Source organism: Doryrhamphus excisus, chromosome 2, assembly GCF_030265055.1.
Source record: "Doryrhamphus excisus isolate RoL2022-K1 chromosome 2, RoL_Dexc_1.0, whole genome shotgun sequence".
NCBI lineage: Eukaryota > Metazoa > Chordata > Actinopteri > Syngnathiformes > Syngnathidae > Doryrhamphus > Doryrhamphus excisus.
Window position 1 is genome coordinate 10,356,985 of NC_080467.1, and position 21,079 is coordinate 10,378,063.

Sequence of the window (21,079 nt, forward strand, 5' to 3'; positions counted from 1 at the left end):
TATGATTCATTGATTACATCACATTTTGAACACTACGGGATCACTGCAGGGACATAACAGACAGCTGTCGCTAACATAGCAAGCTAGCAAGCTAACTAGTTAGGTCCTTCAATTTACTTATTCAATTTACTTGAGCCAAAACTTACCACTTCCACACGAAATGAGAAGGGAAGCGCATGTCCCCATGCAGTTGAAAGGTCATGTGATGTAATGTGATTTCTCCTAACATTACTGATGCCTAGTGATCACAGTACTACATATAACTTGGCTTTCAGTAAACCACGAAACGGCAATCATTTATAAATTAATACTTTTTTCCAAAACCGCGATATAGTGAGGGAGTGATATTGGAGGCGCAATACAGCGATATAGTTCTCCTAATGATTAAAAATAACTTGTTGGTGTTATTGCTACACAACCAGAAGCTATTGTGTTTCTTTTGGTTGGAAATAAAAAAAGTGCTTTGCCTCGAGTGTTCCTGCGGTCCACAGTGTGGCTGAGCCTGGCTGGGGATGAGGAGGGGAATGAGGTTGGAAAGGATGAGTCATGCCGTGATTATAATACCTCATTACACTTTCCTTGCCGGACTACAAATCCCAAATGTTGGAGCGCGGAGACATAACTGCACCGTGTATCCGAGATCCTGACAACATTCCAGTCGCGGCGAGCTGTAATATGAAACTGAAATGATGGCGCGTTTATGCTTCAGCACATCCCCGCGCCAGCCAGAGAAGTCCATGTGTGCGTTTGTGGCGTCCAAGGCAGCACACAGAGAAGCATTGAGCGCCGGCAAACAATCACCTCCGGCCTTAATGACGCCGCAAGAAAGCCAGTAGCGCGACATGGACAACGCAGGATGTGGCCAAGAATGAAGCGTCTGTGCGGCACAAAGGGCCTGAACTTGGGAACGGCCGCGGGGGTCAATAACTCGTACTGCATATTTTTGTTTTATCTCGCGCGATGGTTAGCGGGCACAATGGCGGCATTTAGAGGCCCAGGCGGCACATGCAGCTCCGGTTCCTTTCTCACGTGCTGGGAAAACATTTCTCCATCAGAATCAGGCTTGTGGCTAGGCTTTTAAGTGTTATTTATTATTATATATTATATTACTTATTATTTTATCATTAGTTTTTATTATAATTTGTTATTTTTGAATAAAATATTTATTTTGAAATGTAACTTTTAATAATTGTCAAAATTATCATATAAATGTGTTTATATGTATAAACTACGCGTCAACATTTTCAAGATACCCTGTGTTCGATGCCTGAACTCTTCTGTTTTGCATTCATTCTATGCTTCTGCAATTGAATCAACAGCGCCTCTGCTGGTTGCAGTGTAGTACTGCACTCCATTTAGCCTCATTTAATGGGTCAACAATCAATTCCAACCAATTGACCTTATTCCAAACAATTGATGCCCATTTGTAGAGCCCAAATAAAAGCACCAATCCCAATGAATTCCATTTGAAAAAGAAATGTGTGAAGCAGCTGCATGTGACCTTTAACCCCTGTCCTTAAACGCAAAAAACCTTTTAATGACCTTGATCGCGGATGTGCAAAATGCAAGGCTATCATTTTTTTTTCTATTGAAACAAAACTCAGCTGCAGATGTTATTCCATTTGGAATTTTCTGTAAAAAGCTGCCACAAGAATGGTGTATTTTCTTTTTGGGGAAGGGAGAGAGCGAGGGGGGAAAAAAAGAAGAAGGCAGCAGTATTTTTTTTTTTTTTTGTGCTGGTCCCGTGTCGTTCCACGGAGGATTGGTGAAGAAAACATCTGGAAGAGATTTTTCCAGGCTTTTCCGAGGCTTTAGCAGACGGCACAATGGCGCTTATCAAGTCCAGATGTGACGGCGTACGGCGAATAGCAAGCTTTTCTCCTGCTTATCCGTTTGACTTTTTAAAAGCGGCGCAAATAGCCGTTGAGCGCCGCCAGTGTCGCCGTTGGAGGCTTTGGCCCAAATCCATCCTTGTTTGGATTGGGACAAAATATCCCAAGAATGTTTTTCCTTGAAGAACAAGCGAGTGTTAGTCGCAGACAAAAAAAAAAGTTCTAGCTTAATTCATCGTAACAAACCTCGGTGAAGCGTTTTGAAAAGATCCCATTGATCGGAATTTGGATGACTCAGCAAAAACGCCACCTTATTATACTATGTTTGTCTTTCTGGAAGATTTCCTCAGGCCATCCAGTCTGAAGAGTCCTAACCTTCACATTTGACCTTTGACCCCTCCCCTCATTCCTGACTTTTATGTGTGACAGGCCCTTCTGTTATTAGCGCGCCCCACCTTCCCGTAAAGGGAAGTTTTCCTCGTTAATGACCTTCCCCAACACTCAAGAGTTCACTCGCTGATGCATCTCGACATTCAGCACGCTAACAATGCTAGCTGTCAAACGGACAGCTAGCATTTTTGAATGAAGCTAACAAGCGCGTGAGTGTAAAACAAAAGCAAATACATGTTTAGAAATGCATCTTTTTTTTAACGTTTTGATTGATTTTTCAGATCAGAACTACAGGAGCTAAAGCTGCTATATCTCTGTTGATAATGCCAACAGGCTTGCTAGCTCATTTGCTATGCTAAAACTGGGTAAAATTTGCAAAAAGGCATTTTAATTAGATCTTAAGCTACATTTACTCCGTTAACATTTCAATGTCACACCAAACACAAAGCTAACATTCAGTTAGCTAAACCGACAACGGCTATCCAAAATGTGACCTTAAAGGTAAAGTGCACTTTTATTGGAATTTTGCCCATCAGCCACAATCCATGTGAGACTTATCTGTGCGTTCTAAAGATATAAAAACAACCAAAAAGAGGCGGCTTAGAGTGGGAAACACCTATTCCGCTGACACAATATGCTAACCTGCATATCAACCGTTGTACTGCGACATTGTTATGAACATCGTTATGCCCAAATACAACTTTACTGCCGTAGTGATACTTCGCCACACCACATCGGCTAGCTACTAGCTGGCTAGCGACCGCCTCCACCACACACTCACAATGCCTTAGGCCACTAGCGAAAGTTAACACTACATACTGATGTTGTGTTTTTGTTTTTCCAAACAAACAAAATGCTAGGCATAGCATGCCTTTCTATGTCGCTATACTCAAATGACCAAAATTCACAACACCTTGTTGGATGTTTCAGCAGGTGTAGGTGGAATAGGTGTGTCCTGTTATGTCTTTTTAGCTGTTTTTATATCTTTAGAATGCACCAAAAAGAGACGAGTGTTCATGTCTCACATAAGGATGGTGGATGATGGGCAAAATTCCAAAACGAAAAATAGTAGTGTAGTTTGTGTCGGGTTTGGCTGGTAATGTAAGAGGTGCCCAGCATGGATGAATATATCTGAAATATCATCTGCTCTGCAAATGAATCAGGTTTGTCAGACGTTTTCTCATCAAGTCAGTTCCTCCCTCATAAACTTGAGATGTTAAGCAGCAAAGTCCTGAAGGATCACATCAAACATGTCTGCTTTTGTTCTCTCAGATCTGCAGCAAAGCGACTTTTATTGGCAGGCAGGCGGTTTTATATACAGCCCACTTAAGCCTGGAACCAATTCCAGCATCCGCTATCTTTTTCTTCTGTTTTTTTTTTCATCCTTGTTTTTCCTCCAAACTTCTTCCATTGCACAACACCGAAGACCCGCACCATCAGCGCTGCCTGCAAGAGTCCACCTGTTGGACCCAAACACCCGCGTCAGGCCAGTCCGGCAGCAGACCACCAACCATGACGGGCTATATGCTAATAATACTTGCTGGCCGGACCCCCCCTTTTAACCCTTGATGGTGCTGCGTGACCTCCATGGAGGATTCCTAAATGTGAAGGAATATTTTTGTAGCGCTATCCCAGCTGAATGTCAAATTCGTTTCGGATGCTCCCTGTCCTTCAGGGGGCTCCACCCTGCAGCCTCACTAAAAGGCACCCTCCCCCTTTAGGGATGGTGCAGTCCTGAAAAAACCCTAAAATAACTTCTTCATGTGATTTGCATGAAGCCACACTGGACTTTTATCACTTGTCATAGAACTTTAAACCCCCCCAAAAAGGTTCTCATGCATGATCGGGATTAAAAAGGACAAACTGAGCTCGGCCGAAGTTTGCATCTTACCTGAACTCGCCTGCGATGTGACAAAAACCAAAATGATCGCCAAGGAGATTTGGGCGTCCCTTATCCTCCTTTTAACTTTCCATCTGATGGAGGTATCCATGACGGCCTGCCTGAGTGGTCCGCCGCTCAAAGCAACTCTCTGGGACCTGCGGCCGCTACTTGTGATGAGGACAAGCACTTGACAAGCAAAAAAGTGAAGAAGAAGAAGAAGAAAAAAAAGAAGGGGGGAACGGGGGGAAAAGTTTTGAGGTGGGCTCTCAAGCAGCCATAAGGGTCCTCCGTCCGAGTGGGATCCTCCAGCTAGTTGACGGCTGCACACACGCCGTCTCTCCCGCTCCGCTGCTGCGCTCCTCTGAGGCGCGTCCGGGCGTCACGTCGTGCCCCCCTCCCCCCAAAAAACCTCCCCTCCCATCTAGAGACCCACCCCGGGCTGTCAGTCACTCGGCAGCGAGCACACTTTAGGCAAATCAGAGGAGTCCGCTCAGTGCAGGCAGCCCTGTTATTGGGCCAGGGAGGGGGTCGGGGGGAGGAAAGGTCCAGGGGAAAGTTTCACGCCTACAATCCCTGCACTTGGAATTCTTTTTCCACAGAGGTTGAGAGGAGGGGACGGGGCTGGGGGGGGACAGAAAGCAGAATATCAGAAGGTTGAGCCAGAAAGTAACAATTTCATTAGTTGGATTCAAGTTTTGGCCCAAGTTAAAACGATGTTGCTGTGTGAGATCCGTGTACCCAGGAAGGAAGTTCCACTCATGCTTAAAATGATCAAAGTGTGGTAAAATACCGCAAGTTATCGTGAATGTGCCTGTTACCACATGCTCACAGGTTTTGCAAGCTTTGTCGGCATAGGATAGGTGTGTCCAGTCAGCTGCATTCTTAGCTGCCTCTTTTTAGCTGTTTATATATCTTTAGAACTTACAGAAAAGAGAAAGACGTGTGGTGATGTCTCGCGTAAGAATTGTTGCTGATGGGTATTTTTTCTTTAAGCGTAACGGTGAATAATGTCACAGATGTGATGTGTTTTTTTTTATTTTTTTATTTTTTCTGACCAAGCTAATGCTAATAAAAGGCCAAAAAATAAGTCAGCTAAATGTTACTGATGAATCATTTGTGCCACAGAATGTTTTTTATTCAACATTCTTTTTTTTCCTGGATTAAAAAATAAAATAAAATACGTAAAATAAAAATGAAATTCACACATTTACAAAAATTATAAATAAAATGCATTTTTAGCTCTGTTACATATGCTTCTCTAAAACTGTGTTATAGGCAATATTTATTCAATTTACTTAAGCCAAAACTTACCACTTCCACACGTAATGAGAGGGGAAGTGCATGTCTCCATGCAGTGTGAAAGGTCATGTGATGTAATTTTGTAAATGTATTTATTTATTTATTTTTCAACATTCTTAATTGTTGTACAAATAAGAACCTTAATGACAGATGATGAGTTCTGCAAATACATCTTTTTTTTAACATTCTCATAACGGTCTCACAAGTGTAAAAAGAAGTAAGCCACCATCTATCGACTGTATCTGTCTATATACACTCCTGATCTATCTACTGTCGTCGGGCCAAATGAAGGTTGTTACGGGTGCTGAGTGCAGTCCAATACCCATTAGACACCAACTGCCAGAGAGGGATTTTAAGAGTAAAAAAAATCTCCTTCAAAAATGGGACATTGAAAGGTGGAAGAAAGTTTGATTCTCCCTTGACGGTCCTGATGGCTTCCAAGGACTAGGAGATCACACCTGAGATGTTTTTTTTTACCCACAACACAGTGGAGAGTGTGCCATCATGATCCTTCAATGGAACACTGGAGCTTCAGGTCGTGCAGGGGCGTCAAACGGCAGCCGGCTGATGAGCGGCCTCTTTCGCTTTAATGCTTGTTTATTTTTGTCTCATCTGGCCATTTTTCAACTGGTCTGGATTTTATCTAGTCACAGGCGTATCCATAGCAACGGAGACACACAACACTGCAGTTGAACAGTGTGTAACCTGACAGCTAATATGCAGTCATCCTGCAGGGCAAACTTCCCCCATGTACGTCCATGTGTTTGTTTCCATCTATCTATGTAGACATATCGAGTCAAAGCATTCTTGTCCTTCAGGTGAGGTGTGTCTGTGTGAATAGCGAATCATAACACCACTATAGTCGTTATCTTTGGGTCGGCCAGCTGTGCTTTATAAGCTGCAGTAGCAAGGCGGGGACGAGAGAGGGGCAGGCGTCCATTAAAGGTGTCGTAAAAAGTGTGTCATAGGTATTAAGCGAAATGCAGCTCAGTGGAAAAAAGATGAGCGCCTTCCTCCAGACGTCGACAGTGACCCGAAGCGATATTCACTTACTGCATGCAAGCTGTGCGGACGTGCTTAAAACATACGTACAACGTAGCATTCATCTTGCGACATGATTTACGCTGTCTTCTGTTTGAGTGACAAGCCAACACCTGGAATGTCCTCTCAGGAGGAGCCTGAAGCACCGTTGTCCGACGCTGACCTCCTTCAGCAGCGCGGCGTGTGCCGCCAAGTCAGCGGCCTCAGCTGTAAAAGCTTCTCCATTCTAAATCATGGCTACTTCTTAGGTGCCTACAGTTCATCCAAAAACACAAACCACAAGCACCGCTGAGCCAAAACATGGTTAAGTGGGCAGGTTTTATGAGCTTGAAGCTTCTATTTACTTTGAGGCTTTGACTTCATTTTGACTAGGACCGGCTGACTGAGAAAAAAACTCAGAGCTTTTGTCTGACTTGGAGGGCAGCTGATGTCAATGCAGGCAACTGGAACGGCTTTAAACGCTATCGATTTCTTGTCAGCCGTCCTTTAAGAAAGAGTTTGAGATCCTACTAAGTTTCCACTCAAACAATTCTGCTGCTTGTCCCCAAAGCGCAACAGTTGATGCTTTATGTCAGGAATTCGTTCAATTTTTTAATTTTTATTTCATGTCTAACCCTGTAAAAGAAGCATATCTACAAAGTTAAGTTATGTGTAGCATGAAAGAGAATTTCAGGAAGAGAAAGGAGACAAAAGTTCCAATGACTAAAAATAAGCGCTTCCAGGTTCTTCAGGTTCCATGAGAACCGCAACAAGTAGAATTACACACATTGCTCGTTGCTCTTTCACCTCTCATTTCCCCAACACGCCATCATTTTCATGACATGGCATCTAAGCCTTGGGGGGGGGGGGAATTATGGAGTCATGGTGATTCTTTGCCTCTTACATTTTAATGATAGACTTTTGAGGAGCAAGAGTGTAGAAGTTGACATCCAGGAGAGAAGACAAGCTCAAGAGACCGCTGGCAGCTCTTCCTTAGGCTTTTATGTATGTTGGGCGTCATATTCTGCACATTTTAAGAAGGCAGGAACAAGAGGAAGAACACATTCTTTGCAGTTTTTACATGTTTTGTTCTGGCTTTTGTGGGAGTTCAGGGGGACAATGGAGGCCAGAAAGACGGTTTTTAATTGTTGTTGTCTTCTGGACATTCAAACCAAAATTAGAAGTCTAGTCTTCGAGTCTGGCTTCACAATATGACAGCATATAGAAGTAGCGGTCCATGTATGTACCGTTTTACAGCCATCTTTATCACACCTCAGACATTACATAAATGATACGATGTGGAACCGAAATATGGAATTCAATATGGAAAAATATGCCTCATGCGTCAAAACAGCCAACAAAACACCATATGTCTTCAAAGAGAGTACTTTTACTGTATTTTTGTTTTATTGTACTGTTAACGGGCTGCACGGCGGTCGAGTGGTTAGCGAGCAGGCATCACACTTAGGAGACCCGAGTTCAATTCCACCCTCGGCGATCTCTGTGTGGAGTTTGCATGTTTTCCCCGTGCATGCGTGGGTTTTCTCCGGGTACTCCGGTTTCCTCCCACATTCCAAAAACATGCTAGGTTAATTAGCCACTCCAAATTGTCCATAGGTATGAATGTGAGAGTGAATGGTTGTTTGTCTATATGTGTCCTGTGATTGGCTGGCCACCAGTCCTGGGTGTACCCCACTGGTATAGGCTCCAGCACCCCCGCGACCCTTGTGAGGATAAGCGGTAGAAAATGAATGAATGCACTGTTAACTTCTCCTGATGTGTTAGACAGTTGAAAAAATGTTAAAGGGTGACTTAAAACATTGCCTGTACTGTTAATAAAGCAGCAATTTGACCCTGGAACAGATTAATATATGGAAAAAAGGGCAACATCAACGCAGTAAGATTTCATATCTACATCCTGAGGCTCATGGAACAAAAATGTAAATCGGTAGTCCCCAAAAATGTCAGTGGTCCTGAGCCAGAGGACCCCATTGGCTGTCCAGCCACAAAATTACCCGTTTGGAATTTGTAGGAGTGTACCAAAGATGGGACATTGAAAGGTGGAAGAAAGTTTTCTTCTCCCTTGATGGCCCCGATAGATTCCAACGTAACCGGCATGACAAGAAGATCCCAACTGAGGTGTTTTCCACCATCAGGATCTTTCAATGGAATAATGGAGCTTCAGGTTGTGCAGGGGCGTCAAACGGTAGCCAGCTATGTAGAGATGTTGCTGGGGGCATCCCTGATGACTGGAGGCCCCGGTCTATGTGGTAATCTCTGGCTTTTTCAACAGGACAACACTGCACTTTGCAAAGGACTTCTTCCAGAGGAATAAGCTCATCTAAAGCCAATGGAGAACATTTTGAAGACATCAGCTTCTTCACCACCTGGAGCAATATTCCCACAAGATGAATTTATGGATGATGGCTAATTAACAAAGTGGAGTTAAAGGTATGGATGCCATTTTAATCAAAGTATGATTCATGTCAGCTCTCGTTTGAAAAGTTAGATATGTTTTAATGTCTCCAGGTGAAACAGCTGCTGACTTTGTTATATATTGCACCGACTGTATAGATATGAGTTTGAACACACACACGGGCGTACTTTCAGCAAGCTGCCAAAAAACTTCAACCCGATACCCGGGTCTGGCATCGTCCTACATGACTAAAGCTGTAGATCATCATTCATCTTTACAGAACGCCATACTTTTCCATTCCACTGTCAAGATTTTAACATGAATCAAAACGCCTCAAAAACTGGCAAAGATTGCTTCTCTGAGCTAAAAGCAAAGACTAGAAGTAAAATATACACGGCGTAGGCTCGCTGGCAATGCGACTGTGCGGCATGTTACTTTTTGACATGTTTCATCTCAAGTCAAAAATGTTCCATCAGGCCAGGGATGTCATTACCAGACACCAATTAACAGTTGAGCGTTGAACGAGAACGAGATGATCTGACGCCTCAAGTGTTCCATGTTAAAAATTGCAAATGTTGTTCGAGAAATGCTTCATTATTAATAATGAATAATTGATTCCCCCATTTAACGTGCATTTCCCACTTTTTGGGGTTGTAGGGTTGCTAGTTTTGATGCCGTTAAGCCTGGCACTCACATACTGAAAAAACAAAGGATGGAATTTTGCCACTTTGATATTTTCGAAAGCATATCCTATGAATTTATATATGTATATTTCAAGAAAATATATACAGGGTTGGGCAGCACGGCGGTCGAGTGGTTAGCGCGCAGACCTCACAGCTAGGAGGCCAGGGTTCAATTCCACCCTCGGCCATCTCTGTGTGGAGTTTTCTCCGGGTACTCCGGTTTTCTCCCACATTCCAAAAACATGCTAGGTTAATTAGCCACTCCAAATTGTCCATAGGTATGAATGTGAATGTGAGTGTGAATGGTTGTTTGTCTATATGTGCCCTGGGATTGGCTGGCCACCAGTCCAGAGTGTACCCCGCCTCTCGCCCCAAGACAGCTGGGATAGGCTCTAGCACCCCCCGCGACCCTCATGAGGATAAGCGGTAGAAAATGAATGGATGAATATACAGGGTCAGGCAAAATGATCTGACACATTTGTAGCTTAAATAAAAGGCAAATAAAGTAAAGTAACAAAATTTTTGAAAAGTCCATATAATGCCATTCTGTTTCATTATGTGTCAACAATTAAATCAGTTCTGGCGGTGCAAGGTCGGCCGGTTAATTTTCGTTTCAGTGCAGATCCAGTAGCTCTGAGGTTGGTAACCCATAACAAGATAGTGTTTCCAGCTGGTACGGGATCATGTCTACCAAGATTAACGTGCAAACGGAATGCTCGTTGTGTTGCAGTTACAGATTCGTTTGTTTTGATAAACGTTTCCACAATGAAAGTGCGATGCTCACCAGTCCAATTCATGGCAGACACTGAAAAACAAACAAAAACAATGACGTTATAAAGAAACAAAGCAAAATGGCATTATATGTACTTTTTGAACTTACTTTACTTTATTTGCCTTTTATTTAAGCTACAAATGTGTTAGATCATTTTGCCTGCCCCTGTATAAATATGACTTTATTGCCATATTATATTTCCCCAATCTAATGGTCCCCTAAACAATATTCCAAATGTATTTGGGTAAAACTAGAAAAAGGGTGGAATAAAAATGTGAACTGCATGTCTGATCCACATAATTCCCAGCCACCCAGGCTTAAGTAAGTCATGGAAATATAAATAATATAATTGAGGATCAAACTGTGGCCCTGTAAAACAGTGTGAATAGTAACTTACCTTTTAATAATGCATAAACACGCATGAGGAGTCATTTCCAAATATGACTCATCAGTCTGACATTTTAACAGTCTGAACATGCGAGTGTAACAAGTGTAACAAGGATTGGAGTGTTGTTACTCATTAAAGGAAAAGACAACAACACACCAAAGTCTTGATGATGACACGTCATTCATGTCGTTTATCACTGTCAAAAACCACTAAACACTCAACTTTGGTCAGAGAAAAACCGGAGAAAAAGCAAAACAAAAAAGCAATCCTTTTTTTTGTGATGAATCGTATTTTGCTATTTCGTTGCAAGACAACATCCGAGTTATATTTGTCATGTATGTTTTGCACTGTCAAACTTTGGAGGTCCTCTACTGTACACTGTTTGACATTCTTATACTACATGCATGCAGTATTCCCTGTAGTTGTACTTGGAGCACATCTGTGTCAGGTATTATGTAACACCGCAGCCTAACAAGATACAGATGCTGAAGTCAGGGGTCATGACACCCAACATACACCCCCCAACCCCCCTGTGCAGATAGGTGGCATCAGCAGTACACACCAATTGTCATAGTCTTTGAGTTCTTGTGTTGTAAAATGTGCGTATTTTATGTTGCACTCTGTACCCCCCCCCACCCCAATAGGAACATAGTTTGGAATTGGGTTTTGTCCCACTCCTCTGCCCCGTCCTGTCCAAGTAAAGGCCTGGCCATCATTTTTGGTACGTGTCAACCCAGTGAGTGTTTGGACCACACAGACTCCACAGAGCACAGACGCTGTGTCTTTAAAAAAAATTTTTTCAATTCTGTGCTGAATATACGTGTTCATGTTCTTGCAGCCTGTTCTGCTGCTGTATTGTTCCTGGAGGAACGCCAGTCGGCTGCACGGCGCTGAAGTGAAATGCGGCGGTGTCTTTTCTATTTTGCTACCCCCGGAGTCGTCTCCAAAGTACATTTTAACCACCGCCCGCTGCGTCGCCAGTGGGTGCAAAAGACGCCCCGCCTCCTGTCAGTCACCAGCCAAAGAGCAGCGACATGAAAGAATAGAAAGATGTTGACTTTTAGTGGCAGCGTCTAGTGGCAGCTTGGTGTTCAACACGAGAGAAGAACAAACCCAAAAACTAAAAGCGAGTATGAACAGGCCGGCTTTCACATGCGCTAATCACAACACACACACACACAACACACACACACACACTGCACAAACAGCTCACACTTTACACGTTGTCGTGAACTTGCCAGCTGCCACTTATCAGCTGGCTGTTGTTGGCCTGCTGCCACGCTCCTTTGCAGGAGGATAAAATGAAACTTTTAGATCTTTCCAGGAAGACATTAGGTGGTCCATATACCGTAAGACCAAACCTTTCCAGTGAGTTCTTCAGAATTCACCATGTGAGTAAAAATCGGACCAGTATCAAAGGAATTATGACGTCATATCAACAACATACAAAATAGCTCAAATGACCGTTAATTTATAAAAACTCCAATGACGCAAGATTAGTGTTACTGTGCAGGTGAGCAAATCAAGCACTCTTTTTTTTATGTTAACCCTTAGATGCACGAGTGACTGGACCCTACACTCTTCCATAAGTGGGGTCAAAAATGACCCATACTAGAATCAATGCGTTTTAATGTCAATTTTGCCATTTTGTTTAGGAATAATCACTTATATGATATTTAGTATTATATTTAGGACCACACAAGAATGATTTCATCCAGCATCGCAGCCAAGGCACGGTGAGGAAACAAAAGAGTAATGGCCAACAATACATATAGTAATTTTAGCCAGCTAGTGTCAGCTAGTTATAAAGTAGGCTAATTTGTTGATAATACTAACAGTCATGAAAGACACATACACAATATTATATGAAGATAATACTTGTTATATTAGCACTTTATGTGTAAAATAATCTTCCTGAGGGGTGACACTTCTGATATAGTCCGTGTGGTCTACAGTTAATTTATTCCTGACGGCCAAAGTTGATAAGAATCAAAGGTTCCGATTGGATTCCATAGAAAATACATGCGGGTCATTTTTGACCCACTTATGGAAGGTTGGGGTAGTAACACAAAAACAAAAAATTCTTAAAATTTATAAAAGGTAAGTCAAAAATGTGAATGACATGATATTAAAAACATGTTTGTTTGTTTTTTAGGAATACCTGGAATATGAATTGATGAAAAATTTTCATTACAAAGATATTTCAAGAAAACAACCTGACCGGGTCATTTTTGACCCACTTATGGAAGGTTGGGGTAGTAACACAAAAACTAAAATTTCTTAAAATTTATAAAAAAGTAAGTTAAAAATGTGAATGGCATGATATTAAAAACATGTTTTTTTAGGAATACCTGGAATATGAAATAACAACCTGACCGGGTCATTTTTGACCCACTTATGCATCTAAGGGTTAACAGCCTGTCATAATGTTGTAAACAAACATTCACTTTCACTGGAAACAGTTCCCAGGCTGCTCGGAGCATGTGCCTGAATACAGTGCACTTTGCTGGGCCACAGCAGGTGGCTCCCTCCCCTCTACTCTGGTTCTCCTGATAATAGTGATGTGCTAGTCGTAAGGTCAACCACTTTGGTTCAGCGTTTCTGAGAGTTTTGGGAGGGAAAACAAGGCTTTCACTTGGGACCGTCATGTGATCGATAGAGCCTTATTAATACCAAACCTTCCACATTAGCGTTCCTGTGCACCATGTGTAAGAATGCGAACGCCCTCCTTGACCTTACTGCTCCTGTCTGGACACTGGACCCTGCTGGTCTAGACCTTTTCTTTCCTTCACATGTGGCATGCAGCCCTTCTTCTTGGCTCCTCCTGTGTCCCCCTTTGGACAAAAACTCCACAAAATGCAGTCATGATGAAGCAGGGGGAAAAAATGTAAGGGACCACTAAAGGAAGAATCTGCAAGCTCGGAGCAACATGCCTTCATGCCATTGTCGTTGCTAGCACATGTTAGCATGCATTAGCAAGCAAGGACTCTCCTGTTTTGCCATAAATCTGATCATAGACCACCTCCCTAACACCATGTTCCTTATTCTTTTTACAGTTTCTACAATCAGCATGCATGAACGTGAGAATATCTGGCAGCAGTTGGAGTTCTCTGAGCCTTTCCTCAGCTCTTCCAGGGATGACACATTGTGGGCTCCGCGGGGAAGGCTGGAAAGAGTGAGATATCTGCTGAGTCGGGCAGCCTGCGGTCGTCAGGCCATTGCTCCATTACCTCTCTGACTGAGGAGGCCAATCTGAGGGTTAGTATTCAAGACGGCAGACACAAAATGACTCAGAGACGTCTTGTACCTTGTCTTCCTCACGTGCAGGAAAAACTGAACGGGTCTGCCAGGAAACACAATGTTTTCCCCCTTTTTTTTGCCTACTATGTCATCACATTAGAGTGTATTAGCAACCTACTAGTCCAGATCTGGAGAACCTGCTTTGAGTGTTTTCACCTGACGTATGACTCCTTGGTTTGTGCTTAGTTTGCTTCTTTTTCATTTTTCACCTTGCTACTCATGAACTTTGACCTGAGCTCATTCCATAAGGTCAAGGTCAATCGGTGGCAAAAACAAATCAGCCGAGCGATTATGTCCACTTGACTTGTCCACGCACTTGGGAGATGATGGGATGAAGAGTTCAGGAAAATGAAGTGTTATGGAGTTTGACCTTTGACTTTGACTTTTAAGCTTTCACCTGTGAAAACCTCTGAAACCACAGAACATGTAATGGTAATGCTAATGCTAATGGTTTTATTTCATTTGAACATGCATCAGATTACAATTAAGTGCATCCCATAATCAGTTCCCAGTTCCACATGTCCAAAAGGAGTAGGAAGAAGCAAAGCTTATTAAATCCTACCCCTCCATCTGGTCCTTTTACAATCAGTAACTGTTACATTTGTTCACTTCCTGCTTTCCATAATACAGTTGAATTTCTTTTTTTTTTTTTTTTTACAATGCATCTCGTACCGCAGTACGAGGTGATATGTGAATGTGAAGTTTGTAAGACAATGACGGAGCGCAAGTTTGTGACTTATTTTCTGTTTTATCCAACAGGAGACTGAGGGCTGAGATTGTGGACCCATCAGGTATGAAGGTTCATTTCTTTCAAGCTTTTTTTGGTACTGAATTTATTTAACTGAGTTTTTTTTTTTAAGAATGAAGTTTTTGACCTTGAGCCTATCCCAGCTGACACGCTGGACTGGTCACCAGCCAATCAGAGGGCTCATCCAGTATAGACGACCCATTCCAACCTATGGTAAATTCAGAGTGACCAATTGCTGTGTGGAAAGGGTACTTTATTAAATGTGACTTCAGGTCCTGGAGATGCAGGACAGATGGTCCCTCGCCGCCCTCTCATGTGAATCCCGTCTGCCCGACAGATGTTGTCACAGACGCACGCTAAGCACAATTCTCTCCTCGCCTTAAAGGTTATTTTTGTCTATCGGCGGTTCATGAATCGTCGTCCTCCAGGATCCCACCAGCACCCGTCTCAGACATCCAAAGTATTCCCCCTTGGGGGCGCTTACGTGCTTCTCACCTCGGCGCTCCCGTTTGTGCTCGCTCAGCCTTTTTGCACCAAGGGTTAAAAGACAAGTGCGGGTTTGAAACTTGTGCGGTCCAGAAGCGTGGTCCACCATAAAGCTGTCAGAGCTCATATGGTCAGTAAACGCTCAAAGACTGACAGGTTAGTTAGTCTTCCCGCTTGGAAGAGTATCTTTCCAGTTTACGGGATGACGCTAAACATCACATGGTTTTCCGGAGCGGCGCTGCTAATCAGCTTTTCAGCATGAAGGAAGTGAAATGTACGTAGCAGAATGGCGAGCTTCTCCCAGCGTGTCCGGACGCGTATGCCCCAGCTCTCGTCTTTGAAGGCCGAGGCTTACTCCATAGACCATCATCTCCGGATTTATGGTCTTCCTCAGCGTCCCCTTAGGATAAAACATGGCGACGGTCATGCTAATGGGGCTAGCGAGGCAAAGGGAAAATAAACATGCCTAACAATAGCGCTATTGTACAGTGGAAACATTTAAGTCGTGCAGTGACGTAGCGCTTTCCAGAAAGAGTTTAAAGAAGCGTAGAGGGCCAGATGAGGAGAATATGATGGAGGGGTGTTCAAAGCCTGGCACGTGGGTCACTTCAGGCCTGTAATACCCGTAAAAGTGAAATTATAGACCCTGCGTACGCATATTAAAGTGTTTAGCATGCCTGGACTTACTTTGATAGATTTTTACCCGTTCATTCAACAAGAAGATGAAGAATGTTAAAGCAGCCCCCAACTTTTCTGTGTGAAAGGGTTGAAACACCCCAGCTATAAAGCCGGACTCGTTCCCCAGGGGTAATATTAGGATAACGGTATCTTCTAGCCTCGCCCGTTGTGTACCTGGGCGTTTAAACGGGCTTGATACATTAGCATGGGCACAGTGGCCTGAAATAAAGAACTCAGCAGGTCAACGGGGAGGACTTTAAGGATTTTATGGTCAGCTGATGGTGCATTCATGGCAAACCAGACGCCTCAGTACATGTAGCATCAGTTACGTTCCGTCAGACAGGCTGCAACTTGGAGACGCGATAAAAGTACATGCAATCCATCCTATAGCAGGCATGTTTGCTCAGTCTGATGACAGCTAGCACGTCGTATCAGCCCCTCTGGAGGAAGTCCAAGAACAGAGCGTCTGAACTCCTTCGAACGCATCGCTTGTTAAAGGAGGAGGTCATTGAGTCCGCCTCTTCCGACAAGCTTTTTATGTCGAATCAGACCAAAATGTACGACATATAAAATAAGTATGTTCAAGCACTATGCTAGTGTCTCCGTGTTGGGAGTTGGGATTGCCAGTGGAAGTAAAAAAAAAGGATTCTGGGAATGACTGCTATGTCCTTCTGTGAGACGTCCGCCCCTGCAAAAATAATCAGTCTTCTTGTCTTGATGAACGAGCTGGAATGTGCTTCTTCATTTTCTTTTACTCCTCCGCTGGGATCTCGAACCCTGTGCACCACCTGCCTCGGCAGAATGGCCTCCTTGGAAGCTGGTCCGGTTTTCCCCGGGACACATCTATCGGACACTTGGCATCTTGTCTTAACACAACCAGAGTGTATGTCAGCTGCTTCTGTTGCCATGTGACCTTTACTGTACACGTGCAGGAAAGCGAGGAACATAAAACTGATGGGTCCAGTTTGGCAGAACTCTGTCCAAACCAGAACTTTTGGTAGCGATAAAAGCTCATCTGGATTTGCCAGACCGGCACCGTGACACCTGATCACCTGGGCATCAAACCCTGACTCCTGTGATCTTCATGATGATGATGATGACACAACAGGAGCATGTTTTCAGTGAGTCTTTGAAGAAGCGCAACCAGGACGGGGGAGTCGGGTCATCGGGAGAGACGGAGGAGATGGAGGCGGCGCTCTCTGTCTGCCCCTCCCTCCCCACAGATAGGACATTTCTATATCCTCTGCCTCTCAGCCTATCACGTAGTAGCAGCAACGTATGCGCATGAGGGGGATGTCGTGCGTGTGGGGGTCCGCAGGGAGGCTGAGGGCTGCACGGTGCATGGAAAAAAAATACTCTTCCTTTGCTCTGTTTGGAATTCTCACACACACCCGCTCATACTTCTTCAGTTTAAAAGCACTTGGTTGTTGCTTTTATTTGCTATCTTCGGCACCCTTTCCCTCCCGTGTCCTCGGCGCTCCGAGTCCTCGCTTGTGTCCAAACACGCTTAGCAAAAGGTGCACATTTGCCTTGGCTTCATGAACTCCAGCAAATTCCATTTGCATCACTCCTTGCTCCGCCTGCCTCGTGTTCTCACAGCTTGCACGTTTTCTCTTCTTTTTTTTTTTTTTTACAATCTTTTACTCTTTCACTATGCTTGGGAAAATGTAAACATTTTACGAAATGCAGAAGCTAGCTTACTATCTTATGTTCACAAATGATGCTACGTGAGCTCTTTATTTGACTGGAGCCGATCGTGAGCTATGACATGACCCAGGAGGTCATTACTCAATGTGAAACTCGTGATTTCATCTCACAAATAACATTAAACCCATCACACAGCAACTTAACACTCAAAAGATATACCTCAGAAATATCGAAAAACACGTACCAATACCAGTATAAAACGGGAGAAAAACAACTTTTCATTGGCGGAGCTTAGAAAGCATAGAGAATGGTGGATGGTGCTGCAATGCTGCCTCTATCCACCAGAGGGAGCCAGAAGACCCAAAACCCAGAGGGAGGCAGATGTCATTGCAGCAGCCCAATGAGTGTGTTGCTCCGACCCAATGCCTTATCGGAGAACTTTAAAATGTTTTTCATTAGAAATGTTTCTTGGGATGTGATTGTATATTTGTCAGCTACACCTTTAGAGTGTTAAGTCGATGTGCGATGACTTTAGTGTTGTTAGTAAAGTCAGACATCAGTCAGACTGTAACGTTGTTAAGGAGATGTCGTGAGATTATAATTTAGATTTTCAACTTTCTTCCAAAATAATTTTTGTTTTCTTTCCATATTATTATGGCTTTATTACCATAATATGTTCACCGTATACTCATTACAGTATAACTTTTCTCCCAAAACTGTTAATGTACTGTAGCTACCCTGTCACTGCTAACATTCACTGACATGGTGTTAGCTCCCTTTAGTTCTCTGCTTTGTCTATTCAAATATAAATGTCGGCGTTTATTGTGCATGTTCAGCTTAGCATCACGGCGAGACTTATCTTCTATCGACTAGTCTGATGTTTTGGAGTGGCTGGAGTTGATTTTATTTAAGATTTTGTCCTAATGGGAGACTGCTTTGACTCACAGTCTGGTCTGCAGGACGAGAAGCAGACGTGCCCTCCACTCCTTTTCCCCCCAAACTGGGGGGGTCGGAATGTAAACAGCAGCGTTTCATAAAAAGTATTTTCTCATGACATCCGTTCGCTCATGAAAATGAGAATGAAATTGCGTTGGGTGATTATGGAAACATCTGCCATTGGGGGAAAGTACTTCTTCTCCGTGGAAGACAATGTCACAATAACAATGGTGATCTTTGATCTTCAAGTGTTTTTAGTGTCCCATTAAGTGTGGTTTGGACTGGGATCAACTGAGATTTTGAACTGTGGTCCAGGCGTGATACTAGTTTTTGGTTTGTAATCTCAACCCTCCAAGGTTCTGCTTCGGTACTCTTGACACTCAACCTTTCGAACATTTTGGCCCCATCAGAGTTTCCTGAAAGTCCAGCAGATGTTTGCCAACATTACATCCATGATCTTCTTCTTTCTAAGCTCAAAGACCCATTGCAGGCTTGAATCCTAAAAGCTTGTAAGTCACAAACACAGTAGAGATATTTGACATTTGGCTAGCAACTTATATATCCACCCTCGGTTATGGCGGTTAATTGATTCCAGACCCAACCATTTAATTTAGAGTATCGAAAACCTGTTAATGACTTTCTAAATACGTTTTTTTTAACATTATTAGAGAGTTGTATAGATTAAATAGCACCCCTATAGTCACTCCTATTATTCTCACATTGCTCAACTCTTATGTTGCGTGCTAACAACCTTTTTTCACGCTAGTCTACCACGGAACAGTCATCATTAATTAATTTATTAAGTTCTGAGAAACCACGGTATAGTGAGGGAGCGATAATGGAGAGACGATTGTACAGTTGTACCTCATTTTTTGTCCTTTGGTTCCAAAATGTTCAACACAAACCAAAACGTATGAAAACCGAGGCAATTTATCTTTAAATCCAATGAATCTGTTCCAGACACCCAAAAATAAGAAGGAAGAATACAGTCATGGACGAACTGATGAGACGTCAATAGCTAAAGTACGCAATTTCACGGAAGGATACAGGGAAAGGACTAATACACAAAGCAAAAACTGAATATTATGAAAACTATCATGAAGCAAACCCAAGGTTTGACTGTACATCAAGTAAGCTGAAGTAGTTTTGGGACTGTGGCGGTACTCCCCCAGGCTCCACCTCTGGGCACCTTTCTTTCCACCTCTTCTTGACCTGCTGAATCCTTCAAGTCCATATGTTCCCATCCTTTCGAGGAGGTTCAGCCAAAGGTGTCGGCTCTTACATCCAAACCTCAAGTATTATTAAGAGGGTTTTTGGTTCTTCAAGGTTATTTTTTTTCCTCGTAGGTCAACAAGAGTGTCAGAGGGTCTTGTTTAAATGATCTGCTAAAGACATTGGAGTCCAACACCTCCAGGAATGTCCAGCTTGTATTTAATACACCTCGCATTTCCTCTTCCGGGAAAAATGGGAGGCTTGGTGAGTATGGACTCCCTTCAAATGACGGACGTGTTGCTTGACAATAGAATTTGTTCTGTGTTGAATCCATCCCTGGGGGAGCAGTGGCTGGGCACCAGGTAGAACCCAAGCATGGTTCCCTGATTCTTATGAAGATCCAGTGGGACCTAAGAGGGTCCCCGCAACCCCCACCCTGCAGAGGATGGACACAGACAAGCAAACAGGTGTGGTCTGTTGCAGTGCTTCTATCAGGGGAAGGGACCCCATCCACCCCTGAAAGGGGGGCTGACACCTCCAAGTATGTGTACACACACACACACATTCCAAGATGCACATACTGGCTGGGTGGGCTCCCTGTTTTCTAAAACAACAGGAAACGTCAACATTTGGGTATTCGGATTGTTTCTGGGTCCCCCCACCCCCACCCTAGTTTTCTGTCCCATTAAGAAGAAAGTTCCCCCTCTTGAGCTGCTTGACTTTAAAAAAAAAATTTAAAAAGTGATTCCCAGTCTTTCCGGTGACGACGTTCCCATTTCTTGGAGTGCATCCATGACGCTGTTGGCAAGCAGATGTTTTCCACCTCCATGCAGACCACTTCCTCCCCCTTCGTTTTATTCCCCTCCATGCTTTGCTGATAAATCACCAATCTGGCTGCAATGTATTCGGATCGGATAGAATTCCATATGAAGCTTTTCTTTATTTGCAAGCAGGATTTGTGAATGGATCCAGGATTCTCGTCAAAGATGTCTCAAACTCAAACTCAGGAGGAAACGTGAAATAAAACGTCACTAGGCCCGGGAGCGTAATAAATAAATAAATGAATACACAATCAATGAAAAGGAAGTGGATAATAGATTGCCATGGGGCCAACACTCCATGTTTACCTCATCTCTCACCTCCAAACAGGCAGGAAGAGAGTTCACTCTGGGCATTGGTTCAGCACCTTGGCACCTTGCTCTTCTATAAAAATATTACATTTTTTAAAATTGATATAGCGTTGACAGACCTCACAGCTAGGAGACCAGGGTTCAATTCCACCGTCGGCCATCTCTGTGTGGCGTTTGCATGTTCTCCCCGTGCATGCGTGGCTTTTCTCCGGGTACTCCGGTTTCCTCCCACATTCCAAAAACATGCTAGGTTAATTAGC

The 21,079-nt window shown here is 43.4% G+C and overlaps 1 protein-coding gene and 1 long non-coding RNA gene across 6 annotated transcripts in view; one reads left to right on the top strand and one right to left on the bottom strand.

The window, feature by feature from the left end:
- Positions 1-4,487, bottom strand: part of col5a1 (procollagen, type V, alpha 1) — a 48,241-nt gene extending 43,754 nt beyond the window's left edge. For all 4 annotated transcript variants that reach the window (XM_058065174.1, XM_058065173.1, XM_058065172.1 and 1 more), the window contains exon 1: positions 4,114-4,487. In XM_058065174.1, the coding sequence (XP_057921157.1) occupies positions 4,114-4,213 (100 nt within the window). In that variant the 5' untranslated portion in view covers positions 4,214-4,487. The remainder of the gene's footprint in view (positions 1-4,113) is intronic.
- LOC131120084 (uncharacterized) overlaps positions 1-19,977 on the top strand; it is a 35,967-nt gene extending 15,990 nt beyond the window's left edge. For both annotated transcript variants that reach the window (XR_009126652.1, XR_009126653.1), the window contains exons 3-7: positions 8,717-8,874; positions 13,739-13,940; positions 14,742-14,773; positions 14,843-14,943; positions 19,824-19,977. This is a non-coding gene — a long non-coding RNA (uncharacterized LOC131120084). The remainder of the gene's footprint in view (positions 1-8,716; positions 8,875-13,738; positions 13,941-14,741; positions 14,774-14,842; positions 14,944-19,823) is intronic.
- The last annotated feature ends 1,102 nt before the right edge of the window (positions 19,978-21,079 follow it).